The sequence below is a fragment of the Phalaenopsis equestris genome, unplaced genomic scaffold, assembly GCF_001263595.1.
Source record: "Phalaenopsis equestris unplaced genomic scaffold, ASM126359v1 Scaffold000002, whole genome shotgun sequence".
NCBI lineage: Eukaryota > Viridiplantae > Streptophyta > Magnoliopsida > Asparagales > Orchidaceae > Phalaenopsis > Phalaenopsis equestris.
The window spans coordinates 67749125-67760926 of NW_018164444.1; the positions used below are offsets into that span (position 1 = coordinate 67749125).

At 34.0% G+C, this 11802-nt stretch overlaps 1 protein-coding gene across 1 annotated transcript; it reads right to left on the bottom strand.

Annotated features, from left to right (window-relative positions):
• Positions 1-8074: 8074 nt before the first annotated feature.
• On the bottom strand, positions 8075-11536 carry LOC110035229. Its single transcript, XM_020739464.1, has 5 exons — positions 11433-11536; positions 9602-10433; positions 9350-9508; positions 8356-8617; positions 8075-8245 (listed from the first exon to the last, which is right to left on the bottom strand). The coding sequence occupies exons 2-5, from the start codon at positions 10424-10426 to the stop codon at positions 8115-8117; spliced, it is 1377 nt and encodes a 458-aa protein (XP_020595123.1). The 5' UTR covers positions 10427-10433; positions 11433-11536; the 3' UTR covers positions 8075-8114.
• Between the last annotated feature and the right edge of the window lie 266 nt (positions 11537-11802).

Below are 11802 nucleotides of genomic sequence, written 5' to 3' on the forward strand. Positions count from 1 at the left end.
AAAAGAAGCTGAAGTCCAGCACCACCACTGTCAACCTCTGTCGACCACCACTGACTTTCGTTGACCCCCATCGATCGTCTTCAAATTTCTCCGATCTTCATCGACCACCATTATTAGTCGTCGATCGTTTTCGACCGCCGCTGACCTCCATCGACCACCGCTGACCGTTGTCGATCACCGCCAACTTTCGTCGACTACCGTTAACCGTAATCGACCACCGCTCGTCGATCATCACTGGCCTCCGTCGACCACGCTCAACCGTTGTCGATCACCGCTAATATTCGTCGACCGCTATCGACCGTCGTCGACCAGAAGTCGCCAATCGATATTGATCGTTCGTTCATAACAACAAATTCATCAGCACGTTGACATTGTAACTCGTGAAACCTAGCAACCCTTTCCCGCCATGGGACAAGTAGTTGCGCCCGTAGTCATCATTTTTATAGTGAAACTATTCAGTTAGGTCATTCCCCATGATTTTTTCCTTTACAGGTTTTCCACATAAAAACATATGTTGTCATTACTTGTTTTCTTCTCTTTTCGGAGACTACGTTGAGTCTTCATGTCATGTTAAGACAATAATTTACTAATCTATTGCCGTGAATTTTCTAGCACGCATCAAACCTGATAACATGAACTCTCTATTCATACAAACCCAATTAAATTCACAAAGCCAGATCAAATTTACTAAATTTAATGACATTAGTACACAATAAAAACTTTAATAAATTATGATGGAATTAGAATTGGTTTAAGCTCTAATTATGGACTCCAAAATAAAAGCATATTCTTGTACCATGCTTCTGTCACAATATCATAATTTCCTTGCTTCATGATTGTGCCTTCTATGAACTAAAGCATGTATATTCCGTAGCATAATGGCTAACAAAGTTGTTGTACAAATTTACTTCCAACCACATGCATCTAACTTTGAACCTCAGAAAAGAGAACACATCAAAACTTCAACCCACGCATCATAAGGAAACAAATTAATTCATTCATAGTATATAACTCCTATATATTTATATTTTTTTATAATGTAAAAATATGAAATATTCAACATATATTTGATAAAAATAATTATATAAAAGTCGCTACTAAGATAAAATAGAAGAGGAGAATCGAAGTGTATCTTTATCAATCAAGTTATTTGAAATGCATTTTTTATATGATGTTAGTTGAAGCTTTTCATATCAAAGGAAACAATGTTATGAGAAGTCAATTGTGCATTGTCTATGTTTATTTCATTTTGTAGTTATATTTTAACTTTCCATTGAATTTTTATGTATTTACTTATTTAGCACATAAATATTTATATTTACATTTTTAGTATTAAAGTGTGCTGGAAGATGCACGGTGATATAGTTATTTTTTAGCATCTTAGTATTGCATGAAAATCTAACATACACTCATGTAATTGAAGTGACATGTAACAGGAGAAGACATATAGACATTTTACACTGAAACTCGTGGAAATAAGAAAAAGATCACGGGTAGTAGCATAGTTGAAATAATTCATTATGTAATTGTGAGTACACAAACTCACTCTTATCTTGAGTTGCACTACCGGAGGTGTTTGAATTAACGTCGAAAAATTGCGTCGGATTTTGCGACTGTTATGCGGCGACCGTAATTTTATGCTTTTTGCGTCAAAGTAGTGCCTGAATATTCGACAAAAAAAAAGGCAAAAGTAACATTGTTGTTGCGGCGGTATTTGAGTCAGATTTGCATCAAAAAAATTAACGCAAAGACTACACTTAAAAGCATCAAAAAAATCTGACGCAAATTAGACAAGAAATCCATTCCTCACCTTCCAATTCATTTTCTTCTTCGCATGTCACGCCCCCGTCTCCTCTCCTCCCTCCCGCGACACCAAAACCCCTAACTCCTCCTCTTCTTTCTGTCTTTGTCATAGGTTGTTGTACCTCCCCGTCGCTCTTGCAACATCAAAACTAGTCACTATACCTTTCTCCTGCTACCGAAATCCCGTCGCGACCCTTGCCCGACACCTCTTGTGAAAGGAAAATGTAATTTTACCCAATTTTTTTCCTTATTAAATTTTAGTATGTATGTAAGATTTGAAGTTTAGATGTTAGGTCAATATATGCATAAGATTTCAGTGGTATATATGTATATCTCCTTATGCAATGAATTTTAGGTGTTAGTTATTTATATACATAAGTATTGAGTGGTATGCTTTACAATCTTGCTATTTCTATACATAAGCATTGAGTATTAGCTTTGTATTAAAGCATATTTGGGAGAAATTAGAGTTAGTTTTGGGGTAGGCATCAAGTGGGATTGGTTTTGTTAATGATTTATATTTGAAATATATTTATCAATATTTTAGCTTTAACTTAAGATTAATTTAGATTTTATGTTTAGTTTTATGTTGAATATAGTTTAATTAAGTTGGCTACGTTAGGAGATTAGCTTAACCAGTCTATTGCACAGGGTGAGCAAAGAGGTATATGATCACCTAAGGCATGAGGTTAGAACCCTAGGCTTAGTGGGTTACTCTCTCCATTCCCTCTCCCCTTTCCTATCCCTCATGGTTTCGCTCAAAATCATTGCCTTCCCGAATGACCCTTCGCAGTGCAGTCATTGTTAAAGCAAGTTGAGAAAGTAAACAGTGACCGTCGAAAGTCTTGTATTTTTCATCCTTCTGGTCCGCTCCAATCAGTAAACATTGAGGAAGGTAATTCTATTTACTCCAATCTTTTTCATTTTAATTTTGACAAGTGAAATGAGCCTTATTGCACAGGTAATGTGTTGTGCATGTACAAATTGAAGTTTAGGTGTTAGGTTTATATATACATGAGAGTTCGGTGGCATGCATGTAAATATTGAAGTTTAGGTGTTAGCTTTGTATATGCATAAGAATTGAGTTATATATATGAGTATATGCATAGGTTATATAGTGTGTCTATACAAATTAAAGTGTTGGTGTTAGCTATGTATGTAAATACATAAGAGTTCAATGGTTTGCATGTAATTATTGAAGTTTAATTAGGTGTTAGGTTTGTATGTACATAATAATCGAGTTATATATAAGAGTTATATGCATATGTAATGTAGTATGTGGGTATAAATTGAAGTTTTAGTGTTAGCTAGGTATTTATAAACATAAGTATAAGTTAGGTATGTTTATACATAAGTATTAGCTAGGTATGCATGTAAATATTGAAGTTTAGGTGTTATGTTTGTATATACTTTAGAATTAAGTTATATGTATGAGTTATATGCTTAGGTAATGTGGTATGTATGTATAAATTGAAGTTTGGTGTTAGTTAGGTATGCGTATACATAAGAGTTCAATGGTTTGCGTGTAAATTGAAGTTTAATTAGGTGGTAGGTTTGTATATACATAATAATCGAGTTATATATATGAGTTATATGCATATGTAATGTAGTATGTGGGTATAAATTGAAGTTTTAGTGTTAGCTAGGTATGTTTATATATTAGAGTTCAATGGTATGCTTGTAAATATTAAAGTTTAGATGTTAGGTTTGTATATACATAAGAATTCAATGGTATGCAAGGACTACTGACACTTAGCAAATCTCCAAATTGAACTTTTTCTTTGCTTTTGTTACCTACGCCATACTTGTCCTATTTTTTATTTTTATTTTAGGCATAGTTATGATATATTTTCTGTTTAGATTTTACATATTCCTTCTTTTACCGATGTATATTGCTCTTGATTATTTTTGTTGTTTGTCCTGTTATAGATGGCTACAAGTGGTACTGGTGATCAGCAATCTCAGCATCCGCATGTTCTTCACATTATAGTGAACACTTATAAGAGCAAAACGAAGAGCATGTGATCTTCCACATCTGTTGCTGCCATCTCACTTGTTGCTACTGCCACAACTGAGCTTTCTCTGGCACAAATTCGACTGCCCGCCCGATTGGTGAATGTAAGAAATTGACTTTTTCACATTTATTTTGACTCTTATTATTTAAAATGACAATTAATAATTGGTTTTTATTAGTAGGAGGAGGATGAGCAGCTTTGGGAGAGGCAGTTGCCCTCCCATACCCCGAGCATCACCAGTAGGAGTGGTAGTCAGTCTACCATTGCACAATCTAAGTTTGAGCTATGGACATAGGCAACGAGTAAGAAAAAGGTCCAGAGCTTTCGTGCTTCTATGGGTGTCATGAGCTCGTCACACCTGAATATTGTGAAGCTTGTCAGGTGGGTCGATGTTACGAATGAGTTGAGAGTTGTGTAGGTGTAGTTGGTCACATAAGCTATATTAAAGAAACGTAGTAACATTTGTAAGTCATAGAGATGGAAGTTGTGAGCTGCATGAGTTGTGACAACGTCTGTTGGTCATAGAGGCTGGAGTTGAGACCTGCATGAACTATGGACCACATAGATCATAGTTGGATATATAAGTCGTAGTGGTGAGTTGTAGCAACATTTGTATGTTGCTGATGCTAGAGTTGGGAGTTGCATGACTACTGACAATGTATGTAGGTCAAAAAGGCTAAAGCTAGAATTTGCATGAGCTATGGACTACGTAGATCATAATTGATCACATAAGCCTTTGTGTTGGGTTGCGAAGAGAGAGCTTCAAAAGCTAGTATCTTGAGTACATCGGTTGCAAGCATTTTAGTGGGGTATGTTGTTACATCGTCTTTGGAAGGTGCATTGTACAGTATGCCGCGTCATTGCACCATATTCATTGTGTGTTGTTGTACCGTCGTTGTGGCGCATTGTTATTCCACAACGTACATCAGGATTCCAAAAAGAAAGTCATGATTCCATAAGGGGCTTCATTACAATGAGCACAGGGCAATCAACGATAGAACGACGGTCGACAAGCAGTGGTCGATGGTGATCAATTATTGTAGAAGCGGGCGGCGTTCACAGGACCTTTGTTGTGGGACACAAGGCCACAACTCATTCTCTTAGATGTCTCAGGCTTGTTCCAGTTCAAGATCTCGATGCTCCTCTATGAAAGAGGTATGAATCTATTTATAGAGTTCGGGAGAGCTCTCCCTGTAAATAAGAAAGAAATTCATATCACTCCATCAGATGATATGAAGAGATTCCATTTAACGAGCGACCCGTGAACATTTGAGTATTTAATGATGTTGTAATTGAGCGATCTTGCGTTTGTTAGATTGTTCATGTCTAAACGCTCGATTTGACTACAAACTTGTCAGATTTGAAATCCGTTTAGGACATTCCAACCTTGCAAAAGAAGTTTCTAGAAATCGTTTAGTGGTCTGATTTGGGTCTAATTTGACTCGAATTGGACCAATTTTGGTGTCATTGAGTTCGTCTCGTCGAACCAATCAGTTTGATTGTAAGTTTGTTAGAATCAGAGTTCTAGATCATTCTAATTGAGATTCGAACATTACTTGCTCATAAAATCTCCTCGAGACCTATGTCGGATGATGAAAAGTTGTTGATGCCGTGTCAAATACTTAGATCTTTCATATCACATAAAAGTGAAATACACCCTCTTATGTATGGATTTATGACACCAACTTATTATATATATAAATATGAAAATATATGTGTGGGATATATAAAAGCATTAAAACTGTTTGGTATGTTCATAAACTTTCCTTTAGTTTATTGAAATAAATGAGTATTTCCATATTCACATTAATGCATCTTAATTTTCACTGAAATAACTCATGGAGTTAGAAATAAAGCCTTAAATGTTAACTACTCCCATACACCATTTCACATATTTGATAACAACAAAAAGCAATGAATTGGGAAGTGCTGCATTACTTCTTCTTTTAGAAACTTCAAGCCATTAATTGTTTACTATAACTATTTCAACCACCTTCATTTTTTTTTTTTTTTTTTGTGGAAAATATCAAATTAAATGCATTAATAAATAGTCTACATAAATATGCAATCTGAAATCAATATAAAGGTTAAATCCTTATTAACTTATCTATTTTTTTTTTATAATTTCATTTATTTTAGCCATTTTGTCTGAAAATAATTTTCAAGGCATTCTTTTAGGTTTCATTTGAGTCAGTTGTAGTTTATTAAGAAGCTGGGAAAGAATAATCTGATATTGCAAAAAATTGTAGCGGTCATTAAATTTTTTTATATAAAAAAAAGTCAGATCGCAGATAGAAATCTGCTATCGCACATAGCCATGAGCAATGCGAAAACACTAGTTTCAGCGGCTGTTTTTTTGAGAAATGTGTCAGAATGCGGTTTACCCTAAACTGTCAAAACAGCGGTGCGGTGCAGCACCACTGTGTCAAATGGAGTCATAAACTAGTTTCATACTTTTATTCTAAATTAATGCATAGTTAAAATATTTAAAAATTTCATTGTGAGCAAAAAAAAAAAAAAAAAATTTGGAATTTTACTATTATGATCAAAGAAAAAAAATAATAATAATATAGAATTGATGTGATTTATTTCAATTTTATAAAATTCTGTACCTTAAATAAATCAAAAAGACTGCTTTGGATAAAATGTCAATTCAAATTACATCAAATCAAATCAATCGTTTTCATCCATTTAATTTTGATTTTCAATTTATATGCTTTTCATATTTGGTAAATCTAATTGGGCCTTTACTCGGACTCCTCCAAAAGAATTAAAATGGATTGTTTTGGGCCTATTAAACCTACCGATATTTTCCACATATGCCAATGAAAATGCTCTTTTCCTGCAAGACCTAATTCATATATATTTACGTATCTACCACCTAAATCTTTTAAAATGTAACATACACATTTTCTCATAGATAAGATGACATATATGTAAAAATTAAAAGTTAGATGTTAGATATATAAATATATGGGTGTTTAATGGTATGCATGCAAATGTTCCTAAGAAAAAGTAGGCGAGGCTCCTATCAAGAATTTCTTGCAATTAAAGGCACATGCACCACTATAAAGCCAACATCATTACATGTAAATGGATGATAATGTAATTTATATTAAAAAGTTTCATTTTTTACATTACATATATATTATATATATATCCACTTAAGAATTATAAGAAATCTAAAGGTCCACTTTTTCATATTTTATTGCTTAAGCAAACATGCAATTGTTAGCATTACACAAATGATGGCATTTCATGTTATTTATTCTTCACAATGAATAATGATGGGAGGGATTTTTTATGGTTGACATGATTTTAAGTATGATGAATTTATTATATTTTTATTATTTAGTTTTGTGTAATTAAAAAGTGACATGAATATTTAATTTCATAAATATGTTAAAAATCGTTATGAGAAATAATTTTAGTGTTTATATTTAAAATAATGAAACAAAATCATCATTTTACTATTTTTATGTGGAAGCAATCTAAAGTGAGTTGTGGATGGATGCATGGAAGTTTAACACATGCATTTATTGAATTTGCTTATTAAACATTGGGATTTTAATTATTTAATTATAAGTTAGATTATTTATGGGCACGTTTGGGGTTGCGTCAGAGCGGCATGGAGACCCAATTGGGGCCGCTTGGGAACTCGTGGCGCGACAAACTCTTAAATGATGCCAAAGGAAACGCAGCAGCAAGCATGCCCCAACAGCCAACATTCCTTATTTGTAGCCCTGTTGCCCCTCTCCTCACCGTCGCAGTTCATTCTCTTGTCTTGGCCTAGTAGTGTGCTCTTCTCCCACAATCCTTTCTCTCTCTCCTCTCTCTCTCTCTCTCTCTCTCTCGCAATATTTTCTCTAAACTCTCTTCTCTCTCTGTCTCGCACAATTCTCACAGATAGAGTTGCCTCTCACTCTCTTGTGATTCTCACGGATAAGGTGAGGTCTCTCTCTCTCTATCCTCACAAATAGGGTTCCTTTGTGTGATCACTGTTTACTTTTGTGTTTTCTTGTTGTGTGGTGCCTTTATGTTGTGGTGTCTTCTTGTCGTGGTGTCCTTTTGTTTTGTCGAATTAACACATATAGAATGAAAATACACATATTCTAGTCCATTATATATATATATATATATATATAAATATAAATGCCTAGAGTCGAGTCGAATTTTGAACTTCTTCATTTAAATTAATAGCACTAACAGAAATCACACAAGATCACATCACCAATAAATAGATACCATATGATTCAAAGAACACTACATATTCAAAACACAATTAATTAACTCTAGTTAATTAACAATCCTATCATACCCACCATCTCCCTCCTTCCTCCTCCTGTAGATTGCAGCAACAGCAATAGCCATTACTAATCCTCCTGCAAGCAAAAGCACCCACCACTGCTCCATAAGATCTGCTATACCTTTTTCACACAAACAATCACAAATATTAAGTCTCTTATCTTATCTAGCTATATACATACTAATTATATATTAAATATGCAAGAAAATTAGCTAATTTGTAAAAACCTACGTGGCACTGTAAGTTCCTGTGAGAGGAAAGAAGTAAGCTTTGGCTGGGGCTCTGCGAGCAAAATGTAGAAGAATCCCATAGCTCCAACGTGCATTCTTAGGTTGCTGTAATTGGAAACCAGCGTTAGAAGCTCTCCATCTCTGATATTGACAGAGCCAGGATTGGGGTAGCAGGTTGACATTCCTACAATGTAGCCAGCCTCATCTCCCGCTTCTTCTCCCTCGCCATATATGGGATTGAAAGAGCATAAGAGTCGTCCATCCTGATAAATTAGATTACAGATCGATGTCTTATTGTTTGTTTTACTGTAAGAGTATTATAAATGTTTTTTATTCAAGCATGGATATAATATTGGTTTGTGTTTATGCATGTGAATTAAACATGTCAAAAATCTCTTTAAATGAATGAAAACAAATGGATTATTTGATTAGTTAAAGTTCCTAAGAAGAAATTATTTGTTCTGGTTGTTTATGGCTGTTGGTTTTATAGTTCAAATCTTCTACTTTCTTTGATAAATCAGGGTAAGAAATAATAAAATTGGGGGTGAATAAATTTATTGATAAGTTGGGCTAAGTTGATGTCGACTAATTTGCTTGATATGAAAATATTTAAAATTATTATTAAAATTTTGGGTCCGGCACTATAGCTTTATGTGTTTGGAAAATCAAGTTCTGTTTGTTTTCTCAAATAGATACTGTATTTTACAATCTGACATAACATAGTGTGGTGGTTGCCAGAAAGTTGCGGTCCGTTAGCCACGACTTTGTAGTAGTCATCATAATTTCTTAAATAACAATTTATTTTATCACAGCTTCACAACTATTTCTTTAAACAGATTGTTGATATCTCAAACATACCCTTAATCTTGTTGTTAAATCATATGAATGTCTCATCCTTCAATCTTCCAATCAAAAAATAAGATTAGTATAAAAGAAAAGTTTTTCAAATAGAGAAAAGAATGAAAAGAAATTCAACAATATACACCATTAATTACCTCTCCATACATAGCTGAACCAACACCACCAGTATGCTGATGAGCAGCACCATAAATTATATCACCACCATGAGAAATAACAAGCTTAGTCTTCCTAACATCAACACATTCTCCATTATCCTCTGCAACAGAATCACATGATGGAATATTGTACTCTACCTGAATAATTTACTCAACTCAATCTTCAAAAATTCACAAATCCAAACTCATAAAACTAAAATCTAAACATTTTTTTATATGAAATTCACATACCTTGCAACTGTAAGAAGGATTTACAAAATTCAAACCAGTGGGGAGATCTCTAGTAGCAGTAACATCAAGGATATAAATCTTAACTGGAATTATTCTCGGACTCCACTCAATCCACTTCAAAGTATACCTCAAATAGAGCTTCCTCTCACCGCCATCACCAAATCCTTCTTCTACTCTGCACTGAGTTTCATCATAACAACAATGGAGACCTCCCATATATCCATTAGCCAACTGCCTTCCATACTCATCAGAAGTTACATTATAAAGGCTACATTTACATTCTATGCATCCCAATCTATCCTCGACCTTCCTTGTATCAATGACGTGAACATTCATAAGCCATCGCTCCTCATAACCTTCAGGAACTTCATTAAGGTTTCCCACTTCTATGCCATAGGGATCAGGCACCCAAGTACTGGTCTTCCTTGTTTCAGGTCCAAGGCCGTAGTACTGTCCGATATTTCTACAAACACCAGAGTTTCGTACCATTATAATCCTTGCTAAATCATCATCTTTTACTGCTTTCTGACCGTAGTACCTTTCTAGAACCCAGTGATGAAGATAGGTTTCATGGAGAGGTATTGAGTCCCCATTCCCGTCAACTACTTCGGCAGTAAAGCTCTTTAGAGCTATGTGGCCTCTTGGGAATGGGATGTCGAAGTATACTTTGTCTTGAACTAAGCCGTGCTTGAGGACGAATGGAGGAGTGAGGAAGACAGAAGTTTTTACAGAGTTGTTTTCTTCTTTAACCCTTAGAGATGCAGCATGACAAGAAGAAGATAAGAGAATGGATAAACTCAATATCCATAACTGAGATCTCCACATTTTGTTCCTGCATATATTAGAATAGGCTGTAAGCTCTGAACTTTGTGTTTGTCTGCTTAATTCTCTTCTGAAATAGTTTAAGAAAAAGTCTAATCACAATAATTGATAGAGAAAATAAATTAATAAATTAATTAAGAAAAAATATGCCTAAACTTCGATCTTTATTTCACTATTTAATGGTTAAAATTGTGGTATTTTTTTTCTGACATGATACATTTGGGGGGTATAAATATAAAAAAAAAAGTTTAGGTATTAGATATTTAAAAACATAAGAGCTGGGGGTGTTTATTGGCATATACATAAAATTTTTTGTTTACATTTTCCTAGCTATCTAACAAATTAATAAATAATACTTATACTTCTTATACAAATAAATTCCTAAAACTCAAAACATGACTAATGTAATATCCCATTTATAGAAATCACCCAAAAACTATCAAAATTTAGATTAATTGTATGTTTGAGGCAGCTACAGTTTATTAAAAAATAGTTGTGAAACTGTTGAATAATAATCTGATGATCAAAAAGCTGAAATGGTTATTATAATTTTTTTTAAGTCAGATCGTAGCTAGAAATCCATCACCGCAGCTAATCAGGAGTGGTGGGAATATGCAGATTTCAGCATAAGCTTTTTGAAAAAACTGTCCAAACACAATTTATCCAAACAGACAAAACTATGATGAGGGTCGCACCGCGGCCCCAAACGGACCCTAAATCTTTCAAGTAGTTGTTTAAGTCATATTTAAGTCTCTCACTATTTTTTCAAATTTTCAAACAGAATTTCAGATTCATTAAATCTGAGAGAATTAGGTTTTAAGCCACTCTTCATCACTCCATTACTTTCTTCTTCCTCTTCATTTAAACCATAACTAATAAAATCATTTGCAAAACAGCTGACTGTGATCTGATCAGCAGTTTTCAGAATTCAGCACATGAATTTAATAAAAAAGATTCAAAATTTACTAAATAATTAATGCAAACTATGAAGGAGAAGAGAATTACTTACCTTATTTACAGAGCAGATTGCTGGTATAATTATGCAAACTGCAATTTTTATTTCAGCTGGGAAAAAAATCTAATTTTTATTCTTGTTCTAGAGTGTTTATAGAGAGAGAGAGAGAGGCCAGGAAAGAGAACAAGAGCCGGCCGGCCTGGGATATTTTTCATTATTGCATATGGGATCCACTTAAAGTCAATTTTCTATGTATTTATACCTGTAACACTTAAATTTTATCTTTTACATATACACTCGGGTGGAGAAAAAATAAGAATAAGCACAAATTCAGAAGAACACATAGAGATTTAATAAGGTTCGGCAAAGATGTCTACGTCATCGGAAGCAGAACGACGAATTTCTTTCCATTCCAAAAAAAAGT

What these genes read in the sequence shown, in the direction of transcription:
- LOC110035229 (XM_020739464.1), bottom strand. Translation starts at nt 10,426, where the DNA reads ATGTGGAGATCTCAGTTATGGATATTGAGTTTATCCATTCTCTTATCT. An exon ending in GTTCAGCTATGTATGGAGAG is followed by an intron (nt 8,618 to 9,349) that starts GTAATTAATGGT and finishes CTAATTTATCAG; the next exon opens with GATGGACGACTCTTATGCTC. An exon ending in ACAGGAACTTACAGTGCCAC is followed by an intron (nt 8,246 to 8,355) that starts GTAGGTTTTTAC and finishes TGTGTGAAAAAG; the next exon opens with GTATAGCAGATCTTATGGAG.